At 37.8% G+C, this 17,028-nt stretch overlaps 1 protein-coding gene across 2 annotated transcripts; it reads right to left on the bottom strand.

The window, feature by feature from the left end:
• Positions 1-264: 264 nt before the first annotated feature.
• LOC103470018 (somatomedin-B and thrombospondin type-1 domain-containing protein) lies at positions 265-16,612 on the bottom strand. Of its 2 annotated transcripts, none has more exons than XM_008418127.3 (5): positions 15,803-16,612; positions 6,734-6,916; positions 5,967-6,057; positions 2,463-2,621; positions 265-2,312 (listed from the first exon to the last, which is right to left on the bottom strand). In XM_008418127.3, exons 1-5 carry the CDS (start codon positions 16,050-16,052, stop codon positions 2,207-2,209), a joined length of 789 nt encoding a protein of 262 aa, XP_008416349.2. In that variant the 5' UTR covers positions 16,053-16,612; the 3' UTR covers positions 265-2,206. The 2 variants fall into 2 exon arrangements, with proteins under 2 accessions (XP_008416349.2, XP_008416348.2); XM_008418126.3 differs by having other exon boundaries at positions 6,734-6,919; positions 15,803-16,611.
• Between the last annotated feature and the right edge of the window lie 416 nt (positions 16,613-17,028).

The raw sequence follows: 17,028 nt of genomic DNA, 5'->3' as shown, positions 1-17,028 counted from the left end.
CCCCAAATTGCAGGAGATTGAAAAATTACACACACCATCTGTCATTTTGCCAGTCATTGTCCCATCTACACACCTGAAAAATGTTGAGAATGTTGGAAATTTCCATTCACAGTTGGGTTTTATTACGGTTTTGTAAATGTTGCTATTCTTGTTGCATGTAAAAACTAGTCAAACTTACTTACCACTGCTATAGTCACTGCTGTTACTGAAGAGTGGAAAAGTGATAAATGCCAAAGAAGATACGATGCAGGAAGGAAACACACATCACTAAAACATGACCAAAGTGGCAGTCATATATTCAAGATACACAGTACAGTCACTTAATTTCACTATTAGACAGTGTATGTGGTGTTGCACTAACAAAAAATCATTAATTCTTATATAATAAATACAAAACAGAAATCAAAGATGTGAGAAAGATAGAAAGTAACAGCATCAAAAACCAAAAGTCCCTTTACTGACACATCAGCTTTCTTCTTAAACCAGCTGTAACAAAAACATGGACTTATTGACTGGCTGAGTCAAATTTGTATCATTGCAGTTAACATGCAGTTTATTTTGAACAGAACATCAAGGCAATGAGAAAGAAAAACAAGATGACATGGGAGGTTTTGGGAGGATATTCAGTTAATTAATTGCATGGGAGTAACTTGGCTTTATGTGTTATTTATGCTGGCTGATGCTCTGTTGATTAAGCTCCCCTGTGAGCAGAGCTGGTTGTGAGTGAAAACATACTTGAAGGTGGGGTTTCTTGCTGTCTAAAGAGGGATCTCATGAAAATATTTTATAAGGCTCAGTTTTCCAAAACAATGTTCTAATATCTGCCTGGAAACCCCTGACTGGACTCAACTCTTGATAGGCTTTCTTTGTGTGTTGTCTCTGATCTTTTTAGCAACAAAAGACCTGAATGGTTGGGCAGAAAACATTTCAAAAAGGACAGACAAGTTTCATGTGAACAACTTGCAAAATTTAACCATAGACCGACATTGTTAGTTGACATAATTTATCTTTTCTTAACCAACAAAATGTGTTTAACCCTTTATAGTTGAACTTGTAGTGAACAAAGACTGTAGTGGTTGGTGCAGATTCTGCTTTTCCTGTGTAATGTGACTTTTTATGGACTGCTAAGTTATCCCCCTCAGACAGGCACAGAAAGTGGCTGAAACAGATTTACAATGTTCAAAAGAACAACTGCTTCTTTTAAGTGTTTTGTCTTCATGCGATTAACTTGTGCCGCACTGACAGAAGTTACACCAGCAAAACGATCAACAAGTCACATGAAAACAAAGCCTAAACATGCTGATAAAGTAGAGAAACAAAAGATAAAGCTATGCCTTTTTCAGACAGAGCACTTTCAGAGCATTATTGTTATTATAACTTTTTGAGAATGAGCTACAGCAAAAATACCTGTCGCTGTCAGAAAACACAGACAGGGACTCCAGATCCCGAAACATTGTTGCTGAGTGAGTTAAACACTTTATCAACAAAGCTTCCGACTGTTGCTCTTAAAGAATTGGATCAGTTTGAGGAATGAAAGACATAAATACAGACCATTATATAGAAACCATGAGGACAGACAGAAGAGGAGAGAGCCTGACAAATGACGCAGGCACCTGAGTGATCAGTACCCAGTCATCCCAATCGTTGTACTTTTTTATGAAATTTTTGTAAAAATGCAATTGTAGAGCATGCATGCATTCTATCAGTATTTACAGTGCCTTCTGCACAGATGTTTAGACTTCTTTGGATGATTTTTTTAAACTGTGGACAGCACCTGCTCTTTCGTCTTTAACTTTTAGATACAACAAGGTTTAGCTGTAAAGGCACATACAAAGTACACAGAAACCAACACAAGTATAAAATGTATGAATAAAAATACAAGATCTTTCAGATTTATACGTTTTGCATTAGCACACACATTTGCATTGATGGAGGTAGATAGCAAAGATTCAGAGGTATAAAAATGTAGGCTTCGCAGTGGTTTTGATGTGCAGCTATGTGGCTTTTAAACTTGGAGAGAAGACATGCAAGAATTTCAACGTGATTAATTACTAGGATATACAGTACAGAGGATGAGATGACAAGTGGCAGGATGCAGCTGTTTTCCATGAGTTGTCAGGACAGAAGGGTCTGGTTTCCCTAGCAGGGCTCTCCTCAGCTGGAAGAGGCTCTCTGAGGGCAATCAGATCCCTACAATCAGATCGGCTCAAACAAAAAGGACAGAGTAAGGAGGGCAGCGGCAGTGCTCAGAGGATAGTTCCCGCATCCAGGAACCATGGCAACCAGGAGTAGATGCTGCAGTCCAGAAGGTCCTGGAAAAAAAAAAAAGAATAAATAACAAGAGAATTAATAATTACTGTTTAAAAAATACTGAATGAACTTGTTTCACAAAAATGTTATTTCTCAACAAAGTAAGAGTTTTGACTGCAGCAAACGGGTTAAATTCCAGTTTGTCTTTTTACCTAATGCCGTCTATGCCATCTCCTGCGCAGCGATCAGAGTTTGACATGGCAACACTTTGACACTCTGCGCAGACCAGCCGCTCTCGCACCAGCTGAGCACTCCACAGCTTGAGCCTGCATGCAGCACTGGCCTGCTTCACCCTGAGGTACACACAGTAACTACAGGAGGACAGCACAAAAAGGGAGCGAAAGGAAAAGTGATTCAGAAAACCCGAGTTTATACACGATTCAAAATCACAAAGAAACAAATATCGATCATTTAGAACCCTGTACATGTTTCTCTGGGGGAACTAAGGACGTTTTTTTTACTCAGCTCTGCAGCAAAGAATCAATCATCCAGCATGTTGTTCTTTGGTTGGATGTCAGTGGAGCTTCTCCAATAAAAAAGACAAATAGGAAAAATAACCAGATGGAGATGTTGGGACAAATCTATGCTTTAAGAAATTGTTAAAAGGTCTTCCTTCTCCAAAACAATTCAGTTTAATGTACCCAGACTAAATATAAGTGCATCAGTAACAGATTTGTTCCTTTTGAAGGTGATCCAGCAGGGTCATGGTCACCTGCTCAATCCTAATGTCAACACGGCTCAGTCTGCAGACTGGAAACAATTAAGGTCTTTTTTCTCCTCTAATAGCTGTGCTCTTTGAATACTCTTTGAACTCCGCTCTACTATTTATGTTGTCTGTGACTCGCGCAGCTTTGACTAAAGACGAGTGTCAGTGGGAGGATTCTTCAATGAAAACATGAGTCTTTAGCTTCTCTATTCCCTGGATTTCACAGTGACATTTCAGCAGGCACTGCTTTTGTTTTCTTTCTAGGAAATAAGGAGCCCTAACCCTAACAAAGAAGAAATAGAGTGCCTTGTAAAACTTTACAAAATTATCAATATATTTGGTCATAGTAAATGTAAAACTTATATTAGAAACACAAGCACATTACAGCTAAGAAAAATATGTTGTTATTGTTCTATTTTTTCTATTTTACAAATAAAGATCTAACTAAATGTGTTGCATTTGTATTAAAGTGAGAGAAAGGGCAAGGAGAGAAATAATCAGTCGTCAAAAGACCAAATGTCACTCTGGAAGTGCTACAAACATCCACAGTTCAAGTAGTAAAATCTCTTTTTAAGGAACTATTTGTGCTTTCCTTGAAAAATGTCCTTTGTTGTAAGATAGTTACACAAAGTCCTTTGCAAAAATTCATGCAACAAACAAAACAAGTGTGAATGCTCTGATGCAAACAAAATCTTTTTTTTGGCCCTCAGTGTTTAATAGATTAGAAAATCATTGAAATGTTTTATTCAGTAACTTAATACACATTGAGTAAATAATATGCATACAGCAAAGCCTTTATTTCTGCAAATCATCCTTTGACAACTAAAACAAACTCAACACTTACTTTCTTTAAGAATAAAATATTATATCAGACAAATAAAATAATTACATAGAAATGTGGGCTTATCTAATTCAGAATGAGTTGCAAAACATAAAAAACTGATGTTCACATATTCTCTTCAGACAGCCTGCCACACTTTTCAGATTTGTTCTTTACAAAGTATTTTGAAAACCATGAATTAATTTTCTTTTGTTTTAATATTATGGGCTATGTTGTGTTGCAACATGACACAAATCCCAAATACATTGAGTTTTGTGATTGTAATCTTACAAATGCTAACAGGAAGTTTCCCATTAGACTCTAAAAATAGATCTGTACTAAAATGCACAATATCTTTTCTCTGATTTAAGTAAGAACTTGCTTCAATAACTAATTCCAGTAACCCTGTTAATACCACAATAGCACACATGTTCATGCTGTGTCTCAGACTCCAAAATCTCAGACAGAGTTTTAAGAAATTTGAGGACATGCAGATTAATTTCATGTCTCTTGGGTCAATTTCCATGACAACAGCGGTAATACACCAGATGTCTGTTTGAAGTCATATGTGCTCAGCTTCATTTATGAGGACTCAGAGTTCCCTGGTGCTTTCCAATTCAGCCAAAACAAAGAGATCTCATGTCCATTTTAATCAGGCTTAATGGCTCCGAGTAGACAGAAAACGAGTCACGACTCTGTTCTCTTGTTTTTTAGCAGTTCAAATAACACTGCAATCAGCTCTGATCAAAAATGACAGATGCATTGAGGGGTTTTCCATTGATATGGATTAAAGTAACTTTATCAGTAAAGGTCAGCCCACGACACACAGCCAAAGCACAAGGAAACATTGGCCTTAGTCTGTGTTCTCTAATTTTCATGCAAAACTGATTTTAGTGCGACCTTTGAACTGACGTCAAAACTGATGTGAACAAGACAAAAATGCTGCAGCTTTGAAGAATCGTTTTCCATATTAGAATGAGCTAGAGGTACAAGTTCACTTGAAAAATGCAGGGCATTTTCCACCAAATCGGAATGAAAATTCAGTCTAAATCCATCCATCCAGCGTCAATATCCACTGGTGTCTATCTTCGGCGAGAGGCAAGGCACATTGTGTAGGGCTCACCAGTCCATCACAGGGAAACACAGTGGCACAAAGGACACACAAACATGCATTCATATTCTCATATCTAAAGGCTCTTTTAACCCCTTAACTGTCCCCATAACTCTTACATGCTCACTGTACTAATGGCAGAGAAACAAACTGTTTATCCGTCGTTATCGGCGGCCATGCTCACTAGTCTGAGTGTTCATGACGGCCTCTGCTATCGGGAAGAAGCAGTTCTGTAGCAGAAAGCAAGAAGGGGAGTGTGGCTGTGAGAAGCACATATACAAGCCTGATTGACAGAGCTAAGACCCGCCTCCTGGCTCTGATTGGTTGTTTTTAGTTAGCGCTGCGAGAACTGGGAGAAGGCAGAGGAGTTAAACTTTTTCACAGATTATCTGTCTCATACTGTCATGACATAGTAGCATTTTCAACACGCATGTTAAGAAAATGTGTTACATACTGCAGGTTTAAGAGGTTAAACAACAATTAACATAACAAACATGAATTAGGACTCTGGGAAGCCGAAGTACCCGGAGCAGAAATTAAACATGTACAGGAAAAACCTGCAGAATCTTTTCAAATTTGAGGAACAAAGAAAGATTATTTTATTTAAATGGAAAAATACAATGAGGTTGTGATATCAGAAAGTTTAGTCTGTGCCTCCTTAAAAAGTCATTACGACTCTTATTGTAAGTGGATGCACTCATTAGTGAGGTTGGTTGTTTACGATGCTAGAGGCAGACACCCAGCTGTAAACTGTTATGTAGATCTATCTAAACATATTCTGAGCCTGCAGAATGTGATATTTGTGATTTCCAAAAAGAATTTGAAGTGATTTTTGTCATCTAAAACAAGTCAACATATTTAAACAAATCTACAGGGACAGATGTCACATTTTTGTGTGGTTTAATTTTCCTATAAGGAGAAGTTAAAAAACACCTCAGTTTCAACATTTTTTGTTGTTGCTGCTGTTTGTAATAAAACAGAAAACATACAGTATTTATTGTAGTGTGGTGTGGCATTACCTGTTCTTCTCCTCCTTCATCAGCATGTGAGGTCGCCTCCAAGGGTCCTTGAAGTTCCTCTTGAAAGAATCAGGCAGGATTTTTGCCACCTCTAAAGTTAAGTGGTGGAGATACAAACAAAAAAGAAATCAAAGTTCAAATACATCTCTGTCAATAGTTTTGGCAGCACAAGGAAAGATAAAAGATAAAAATCCTAACCTTTTAGCAATTTCTTAATTTGTGAAACTTGACACATATCTATATAGACAGCATGTTCTCATATCTTTCATGTTTGAAAAATGGCCAAAGGAAAGCAGAGTATGTGACATGTCATATTTACACCTTTTCTTGCTGGTGTATCGTGTTAGATTATACTCCTGCAATAAAAGTTTAGTTAATTTTTTCTACTTTGACCCTTTGTATGTCCTTACCAGCTGCATACTGTATCTCAATCTGCTGCTTGGCCGATTGCTCAAGCTGTTTAGATGAGTCAGAGTGACACAGACCAGTGTTTTACTCTGTTTTCTGAAGAAATGTTCTACTTGCATCAGATTTATCAGTATCCTGGTATCTTACAGTCTGGAAAACCTCTTAATAGTGAAGTCTGTAACTGAGGTGATGAAATATTCCAGCTGGATGTCGGATGTCACAACAGATGTTTGGAAACGTGTTGTTTACAGTGCAACTCCTAACAAGACCTCTTGTATAAAACACCAAATTAATATGTAACAGAGTCTAGACAAGGAGCTCTCACGTGTAGATCAGAAGCAGTCACACAGAGGTTGTACCTTTGGCATTGTCGCAAATGACGTTGTTTCCGTAACACCCTCGTCTCTGTCTGAGATCTTGACAAGGGGAGCCTCCGTTCCTCGGGGGAATGGACACTTGGCGACTCCTCTCCTTGCTGCCGATTCCACACGGAGACGAGCATGACGACCAGGGACCCCATAGTCCAACCTTACAGTCGATGGCTGCTGATGGGTGCAGGAAATCATAGAGATGTTTCACAAAACAACGTTAGAGAGCTCCAAAAGCTCCTCAGTGAGGAGAAGTTAGCTGAAGTTATCAACAGAAGGGTTCAGCATGACTTAGTTTGATCAAGTAAACAAATCTGGAGAGACTGCAGCACATTTGTCTGTCTGTTTATCTGTATATCTAGATAATTAATGTTGTTTTTTTGTTTAAACGTTAATGTAAAACTCCTTGGCTATCAGATAAAGAAAGCAATTTTGAAGTATTATTGATAGAAACGTAATTTTTAAGCAGTTCTATAAATGTTATTCAAATTTACGGAGGCTAAGATTTGTTCCCATTTTGTCATTTTACAAACACAAAATTCAATGTATTTTTTTTTTTTGGAGGTTGAGGTGGAGGTTCACCTTCCAGCAGAAAGACAAAACTAAATGTGCAGAACTAAACAAAGCCAAGATTCTGAAGGAAGTTTTAAAATTGCTATTTGTAGACATTTTCCAATGCAATCTGGCTGAGCCAAAGGAAAATGGACTAATATGTCAGTCTTGTTAGAAAACCAACCCAAAGGACGGGAACTGATCCAAGGGCCCTTAAGTAAGACATGCCACACTTTCTGGGAGTTAAAGATAGTCTCCTAATCTTTGCATTCATGTCAAAGCATCTGGGTTTTATCATTAGCTGACACGAACACACACATGTATGTGTGTTTGTAGGTAGCCAGGTGGCATGGGGTAGCTGTTATTAAAAGTGATTTATGTAGGATCAGCTACAACCCAGACACAGGAAGTCTGCAGCCCAGGTCATATGTGTGTGGTGGCTTTAGATAGGGGCTAATTGACATCCTGTCCCTTCTAGTTTTGCCCTTTAAACCCACACCCGCAAGGGCAACATAGCACATAAACAGCAGCAGCAATTAGACTTCCTGCTTAGGAGGCTGATTTGGCCAATTACAACAAGCTAAGGGGAAGTTGTATTCCTGAGATTGCTGTTCTGATCAAAGCCAAAAAAAAAAAAAAACAACATTAATCAAGCCCTGTTCAGTTACGAGATTTAATGGCTGTGGGCATTTAAGGGTCTTGTTTTGAGGAGGAACCACAAACATTATAAACAAGGCAATGAGAGGCAATCAGGACCTAAACAAAAACAACAAAATCTGAACAAACACATCTACACCAGAATATTATTTTCATTCACTTCACTTCCACGACATGAGAACAGAAGGAGAACAGGTGCACATAGCATGATACTCTGAGAACCTTGGTGAAATGACAGAGAAGGAGTGGATAAATATACCATAACTGGATCTAATCTCCCCTGCCACATAAAGGGTTCCACTCTTTCTTTATAAAACTCATCCAACCATCAGTACAATACTGCAATTGAATAATTGTGTGTGTGTGTGTGTGTGTGTGTGTGTGTGTGTGCGTGTGTGTGTGTGTGTGTGTGGGAGGAAAAAGGGGCTTTTAAGGTGCCGCCTGTTTGGCTCATTCCCAAGCCAAATTTTGAGAGGAGAGAGGGCGGCGCGGTGACACGGCGGATCCACAAAGCCACTGTGGAATCTGTGAATTCCTGAACATTAGTGCTTCCAACCTGACACTTTACTTTCCCACAAAGCAATGTGCATTCAGGAACTTACAAAAGTATCAACACGCTTAAATTTTTTTTTATTGTATTTTTCAGTTGCAGTCACAAAAAAAAAGTTATTTTAACTACATGTAAACAACCAAGAAAAAGTGGAGCACGATTTGTACACTAAAAGCAAAGAATACACCAATCCATCCATCCATTCATTCATGCATTCACTGTCTACACCTGGTTAACCATACAGAGACATGTGGGGCTGATGCCTAGCTATAGTAGTCAATGGATGGAGGAAGTATGCACCATGTACAGGTCACCAGTTCATCACAAGCAATACCCAGAGTCTTCTTGCTGCAAGGCAACAGTGCTAACAAATGTGGCATGATGTACACTGTAATACATTATACGATTTTTAACTTATGCATTAAATTAGTTAAATTTGCATTAATGTTCAGTGAATGGTCAGTGAGCACAATTCACAACTCTAATTGTCCTTAGACATTAGCGTTGTCTGAGGACAGTTAGAAATTAGAAAACTTGTAAACTTTCATTCTATGTAAAGAATGTACACTGAGTTTTCTCATTGTTATAAGTTAGAGTATTGGAAAAATGTCTAATTCCACTGGCAGATTATCTCTTATAGCTAATGCTTTTTCATTAATATTAAGGGATTATTGACTGAAAACAAGCTCCTGCTGAAAAGTTACTTATAAGTTAGTGGAGTCTTATCTGAAGTGTACTAAGATTTTTGTGTTTTTTCGCAGTATATTAAAACATATTTTTTCTTGAATAAGATTCCAATAAGACATAGTGAGGTTTGCTTTTGTAATGTATGAATAGTTTTGAAACTCACCATTTACATACACATGAACACAAACCTACCCACAAAGGATTGGGGAATTTCCACTTTGCTTCATCTTCATATAAAACACACAAACGTTCTCTTGAGAAGAATTTCAAAGATAAACGGGTGAAAAGCTTAATAACTTCCTACTTATGTCTTCTGCGCCCTTTCTTATCCTGACATGCCTTTCCTTCCGCTTGCACAGAGCAGTTTTAATGTTATTTTTGCCTTTTTTTAGCAGCACAAACAAACAAGCAGGACACTTGAGGTTTTGCCACAGTGAAATTGGTTCTGTTTAGTGCTTTAAACACCCACAGGGGGACAGAACTGTTTTTACCCCACTCATCAACACACTCATGCAAACAGGAATAAGGTTTTGTCTGGAAGCATAAACCTGTTGGCCCCGAGCCGCCAGAGGTCAGGAGGAAGTTACCAAACTGTGGTGGGCCCCAACCTGCTCCTGCTGCCACCCACATGCTAACCCTGACAGTCTGGATCACACAGTCGCCATTGTGCCCTGTTTGCATTGTGGAGGAGAAAGTCCCAGTTGGACAGCCTCACACCAACTCTGACCTCTGACCCCAGTACAGGAAACAAATGGTGTTTGTTGGCCTATTTACTTTGGAAAATTCAGCTTTGTGCGTTTTATTCTAGAAGCACTTTTCCTAAACAAATATTCCTTGAGCATTACTAAATGTTTTGAGAGAAATTAGATCCTAATATTGAAGCCATGGAAAGAAAAAAAATTATTACTGTGTCAAATATGTCCTAATCATTTTTTTTTTCAAGCTATATAGGAACAATTTCTTTTCGCTGCTAAAACATGCAATCTTACCAGGTATTTTTGGTCTAGTTTCTAACGCAAATATCTTAGTTCACTTGAAATAAGACAAACTAACATACAAATAACTTTTCAGCAAGACACAGAGGTGACACAGAGCTTTAGTGAATAATTCCTTAATATTGAAAATAATCTGTCAAAGATTATGATTGTTTTCATCAATATTAAGGCATTATTTACTTAAGACAAGCTCCTATAACATCCTAAAAAGTTACTTGTAAGTTAGTTTTGTCTTATTTCATGTGTTGTAAGATATTTGCAAGAGAAACTAGACCAAAAATACTTGGTAATAGTTTGTGGTCTTGCAGTGTTTTGTTTTGTTTTCTGTTTGTGATAAGTTAGTACAATGTGATGGCTTTAAGATGACAGTAAGTGATCCTTTTTTATTTATCTTGTAATATTTCAGTATGAAACTGAAAGTGTTGTCCTGTTGTACTTATAGTTAAAGAGGTATTAAAGGAGCTCAGACAATTTGCCAAACTGTTACATTTATTTGTAGAATTTGTCACAAGTATGAATCGCCTCCATACTTTCCCTTTTACTCCAATAAGAAGCTTTTTTTTTAAATAACATAAAAAAACAATTAGCTGTATCTCTGTTTTGTCTTCCACTAGGCCTTGCTCTGCTCCATCTGTTGCCTTTTTTTGGTTGCTTTTTGCTCCCCCTCCCCCCTCTGGTTCTCTGATGGGATGCAGATGTCCAGCTGGTGTCTGAAAGGCCACATTCTGTCTCCTTCCCAATACAGTGAGTCCCAGTGGGCCAAGGTCTGACCGCTGTTAACATTTAGGAACATCAACAAAGGAAACACAATAAAACCACAAGTCTGGCGAAACCTTTGATGGGGATGAATTTTTCTAATAACAGCATAAACAGGAACAGCAAACAAACCAACCCTTTAACAATGATTAATTAAAACACTTTTGTGTTAAACTCTTTGCACTTTTCCCCAGACATCCATGAAACGCTAAAGAATCAGAGAAATTAGTTCATCTAAGGTTATGACTACAACACTGTCGTCATTCAAAAGAAGTATTTGTATTTAGAGACTCCTATGCTTTAACAATGAAGTACTTAAATGTCACTAAAGTTGCCTCATTGCTCATGCCTCATGAATTCAAGTTGAATTTATGTTTTATGTTCAAGGCAATAACAATTGGGCAAGTTTAGAAAGTGTTGGAATTTTACGTTTTATCATCTGACAACATACAAAATGAACTTTTAAAGCCATAATCGACCTATACGAGAATGTTCATGTAAAGTGAACGTAAAATATATAAACAGTAAATATAACCTGGGAAACTGATAAGGAGGAGATCATCAAGTGTTGACATGGATGTGAACCAAATGTGATTGTGATTTGCCAAAAATCAGTGGAAAATTTTAACCACATGGGGATTCGTGCCAAAAGACAATAGTTTCAAAATGATTTTAATACTATTTCAGATAAATTACCATGCTCTTTTGTTTCCTTTTTTTTCTTTCTCTGGTTTACATTTTTTTTCCCTGTGAACCTTTTATTTGTTTTCAGTCATGAAGCAGATGTTGGACATCAACTTTGCAATCAGGACTTTTCCAAGCACAGGAAACTAAATGAAGAGCAATGCCACAGCAGCTGTGGCATTTCATGTGGAAGGGAGACTGAACAGGAAAGAAGGTAAAGGAGGAGTGGAAATAAATGGAAAAAGGACGAAGAGATCTTGGCATAACAAAAATACCCTAGTGAAAGAAGCCAGATATCTGCAGCAGAGGGAGGCACATGCATTTGAGGTGAAGAACCTGTCTTGTTGTCAGAGTGAACACAACCAGACCGCTGGAGCATAAAGGAGCCGCCTCCTACAGATTTTTGAGGACCTGCATGATCTTTACAGTCTGTGCAGTGAAGATGAGCAATTACTTTGACTGAAAACACGCTGTGCACATGAAATTTATGACAGAACTCCTTCAAGGGGCTTTTTGTGTCAAGGGCAGATCCTCATCCAATTAAAACAGAAAAGAGACAACCTTAACAAGAACTCTCTGTTTCTGCTTCTTTAATTTTTCCTTGGAAAAGTCCTTAAATTTCCAAATGGGCAAATAGAGTTGAATTGTATTGAGTTGAGTTAAATTTGACCAAATCAAAAGCAAGCCAACAATTCCTCATATTGGTCAAATCCAATCCTGTCAACTGAGTCTCCAGGTTATCATGATCAGCAACAGGTTGATCTTCAAATATCCCATTATTAACAGAGCGTGTGTATTTTTAAGATTAATGATTAATCTTAATATCCAGAAGAAAAAAATTTACCCAAAATGTCATGAGAGCATGTCGACCTCCATCCAAATCTGTAACTCAGGAAAAATTAAACTCACTTGAGTTTAAAATTACTTTTAATACTATTTTAGAGGTTTTTCTCTCTCCATAATTGTTTAACAAGTCTTACAATATATACAACAACTACAAAGCTGAACATTTTTCATTGTGTTTGACATTTTGTGTGATCCTTTGCTCCATTTTTAGACCTTGTGGTTTGTCTTTGAAAATCGTTTGATTGTTTTGGTTTGACTGGTTTTGTTTCATGTTCTTTGTTCCTGTTTTATGTTCTGAGTTATGGTTTTAGTTGACCTTGCCTTCTGGTCTGGTTACACACTTGCTCTGGTTTCTGGTTTCTAACAGTTTGAAATTATATCTCTTTCAGGATGCATGCAGGCTGGTTGCGAGTTGTTTCTTGCTTTTTGTGTTTCTGCTGTGATGCTTTGAATTTTCCTTTAAAAATGTGTATTTTCTGTGATCTGTCTCAACCGTTAACATCTTCCAAAACAGAAATACTCCTTTTCATTACTGTGTATTTTCTTTCATACAATCACAACACAAACAGATCACCTTAAAAAAGTATTTTCCATGCGGTACAATAAGAAAAATGAACAACAGCTCTGGAATAGATTTAAAAACCACTGCACTGATCCCCATTGAAAACCTGCTGGTTATTCCACCAAATGTTGATTCCTGGTCTCTTCCTGAGTTAAAACATTCATATTGTTGTTTCTAAATGAATATAAACTTGTTGTCTTTGCATTATTTGAGGTCTGAAAGCTCTGCATCTTTTTTGTTATTTTGACCATTTCTCATCTTCTGCTAATAAATACAAAATTCTTGCTTCAAATTTCAGAGACATGTCAGTAGTTCAGAGTAAAAGAAAAATGGTCTGTAGGAAGAATTAATATTTTCAGATTTTTAAAAAAATGTGTACCTTATATTAAATATTATGTTTACATACTAGAACCATCCAGGATGTCCTTCACTTTGTTTAGACGCAGCATGCTTCCCCAAAAGATTTCATTTCAACACCATCCCTGGTAAAAAAAAATGCCACCGCTTTGAAAATCGTTAAGCGTTTGTGTTGCAGTCGTGATAAGCAGTGTTTTAGTCTTCTGATGTCACCCACTCTACAGTCTTTGAACTGCTGCAGCCGACCCGGGTTAATTACAGACTGTGTGCTCACCTGCTGCTGGATCAGAATCAGATCAGGTGTCTAGTATCAGGACACCACAGCACTTTGATGAAACCGATAAAAGCCGCCATGTGCAGCTAAAATGACTATGGTTTCAGTCGATGTTTCTAAGCCTCGGAGGATGCTCAGTGAGGCGCATATGCACTAATGGTCATGCTAATTTAGCAGTACAGGTAAATTGTACCTTGTGGAAACCACATTCAGTCTGCAAAGACAAACCACTGTGCAGCTCCTGCATCTCATCAGACGTAGCTATCAGAAATTCTCAGAGGAAAAAAAAAAACCCACTGTGAAACATGTGATCCATCTGCTGCACGTGGGAGTTTTGACCTCCGAGGAAGCAAACCTTCTAGACAGACTGGTAATGTCAACACTGACCTGAAGTGCTTCACTGAGCTTACTCCTGTAATTTTTATGTTTGGCAAATACATGGGACTGATTAAGAGACGCCTGAAACCCCCTCAGCTGGCTTCCTCTTTTACTGACATGCCCAGAGTGTAAAGATTTGTTTATAGCTATTTAAAGCGGCAGTGTTATTATTTTTGTCAAGTCACAAGGACTTTGTGACGGTTTGACTCATAAAATTGAAATAAAACACATTTATCTGTAATTGTGATGTAGTAGAGTATGATAAAGCTCAAGGAGTAAGGATTCAAAAGGCATTCCTGAATATTATCTTAACACAAAAATCTTTCTCACTAAAGGACATTTACTGAGACAGATCGCGTTAGTAAATTAAGAGGAAAACCTAGATAAGACCTTATTGTAGTCTCTTAAAGGGGTTTTGATGAATGATCTGTTGGCTTACTGAAGATTACTGGCTCAAGTCAAAATAAGACAGTTTACACCACAGCAAAGAGACTGAACTCTACCAGTACTTGTGCTTTAATAAGAGATTTCCTGCAGCACTTTATGAGCTGCTGTGACCCTGCAGGTGCTCGTTTTGTGCACTTAAGTCAGTGATCACATTCACTCCTTATGGGTCATTTTAACACACAACAACGTTACAACTCTCCGTCTCCTGATTGTTACACTGCAGACTAAACTCCACTGCTGTCCTCACCATCTTTGGCAGTCTCTTCCTAAGACATCCATTCCTTCCATATATAGCAGCAGTCGAGATGATTGGGTGGAAAGAAGTGAACCAACCATTTGTTTAACTTGTGTCTTTCTTATGATCATTTGCCCCACTTTGCACATGAGGCTGTGCAATTTCAAGCTTTAATGAGAAGGTTAAGGGTCAAAACTGCAAACCTGAAGGCAACTTCCTTTTAAAACACACACAGCAAAGACTAAATTTACCTCTCAAACTTTAAGCACAAGAGATTACTGCTGGCCTTTCAGCTGTAGCAGACACCCATGATGGAGACACTGGAGACAGTTATGTGTAAAATGTCTCACAGTCTTTCTGTCACCTCACTGACAGCTACCTTAGTCCGTATGGGGACTTAGAGGACCTATGAGAACAAGCCTGTGGTAGTTTTTAATGTAGAGCACAAAAGAAAAACATGTTTTCTTTTTTGAATTAAAATCACCTGAGACATACAGGTACAAGATATTGATTAGCCAAACGTCATCTGAAATATTCTATACTGATAAGGTCATGTAATCTATATCTAATAAATTAGAAAATGCATTCTCAAGAGGCTTGAAAACTGATAACCTTTAAGCATGTATTGATTATAGTATTCATTAAGACTACATTTCTGTATTTAAATGTAACTTTTTTTATTGGTCTGATGTAAAATTCTCCAGAAAAGCATTATAATTAACAGGAATAAAAGCTTTCGAACATCTGTCTGTGTGTAATGTTTCTATTTAACATGTTTCACATAGTAATAAAGTTCCTGAAATAAACTGACTTTTCACTAATATTCTGCATCTGTTTTTGCATATGGCTATACATGGCTATTTCCGTATTTATTTTTATGAAGTAAAACATCTGTCCTTCCTTTTTAGTTCCTATTGTTAGAGATGAGTCACAGTTATGGGGCATAAGGTAAGTACTCGCCCAGAACGTTATCGATGCTAAAACCGCCACTAAAAGAAACAATTAAAAAGTTTTGAAGATCTTTGGATGTTTTCTTATTTTTTGGGAGTCATTTGGGAGAAAATGACCAGGAAAACTCACCAGATATTTGACACACGTGTTGGTAGTCCTCGCAGCAGTCTCTGGTTTTTTGACAGTAGCTGTCGCAGTAGCACACCGTTTTTCTCCTGGTGTACTCAAAACATTCGTTGTCTCGGCCGGGGCAGCAGTTCTGGTTCCCCCTCTCCCTACATCCGGCTTCAGTAACCGAGACGAACTCACTGCAGAAAAACGCCAAATATCCACAAACTACGATCCCCATACGCACCGCGCTCCATCCCTGCACTCCCATGACAGACGCTGTTCCAGGACCACCTGCTCTGCACTCGCACTCAAAAAAGTTTTACTCTGACAGATGTTTCACTTGTGATGTTAGCTTTCGAATAAAAACAAAGTAAAACACAGTCCACCAACATGCAATCAAGTGTTGCGTAAAACTGGATCTCTGTGCGTAAAAACTTTTCCTGTTGGTCTGACGGACACCGCCCCTTTAGACTCAAAAATAGGTGAAGAATGATGCCAGTTTATCGTCAGGGTCCCTTCCCCTCTTACTCGCTCAATTGCATTTTATTAGGACGGATTGACCGGGCAGTGAAATAATATTTTTAACTTTACAAAAGAACAAAAATGCCAAAGCTCAAACCGCGGAAAAATAGTTGCACTGCGCCGATCAACATTAGATCCAAATTAAAATTCAGCACCACGGACAGAGGAACAAATTGATTAAAAAAATAAACGAGTAAACAAAAAACACATAAAGACAAAGCGTGAAGTCACAATATCCTGCGACTAAATCATTTCTACTCATTCCGTGGAAATGACAGCAAGTACCCACTGAAAGAAAGGCTGAGGGAACAATGACGTTAGTTATGCTCCACCGCTTTTCAGTGAAAGAAGAAGGTCAGAGATCACAGTGAAGCTGCAGACTTTTCTCAGGAAAACCTTGACGTTATGCTTCTCATTGCATTTTAAAAACAAACATCTGGTTAAAAATAACATCTGGATTATATGCATCAATATAGATGTAATGCTTTCTTGTATGTTTTTTTTTCAGACTGTAAACAGGAAAGCAGTGAGGATGATTTAAAAATAATTAATTAAACTCTCTTCTTTTTAAGTTATGTTTAATTTATTTTATTTTTTTGCCTATTTTTACCTGCCAGCAGGTGTTGCATTTTTTTTTTCTTTTAGTGCAGATAATACGTGAGTTTGAGGGGGGGTGTAATTTGGCAGTGCAGCCTCCAGGATCTTAAACGAGATAAGGAAGA

Source organism: Poecilia reticulata, chromosome 9, assembly GCF_904066995.2.
Source record: "Poecilia reticulata chromosome 9, P_reticulata-male-v2, whole genome shotgun sequence".
Classification (NCBI taxonomy): domain Eukaryota; kingdom Metazoa; phylum Chordata; class Actinopteri; order Cyprinodontiformes; family Poeciliidae; genus Poecilia; species Poecilia reticulata.
This window is presented reverse-complemented; position numbering and strand designations above follow the sequence as displayed.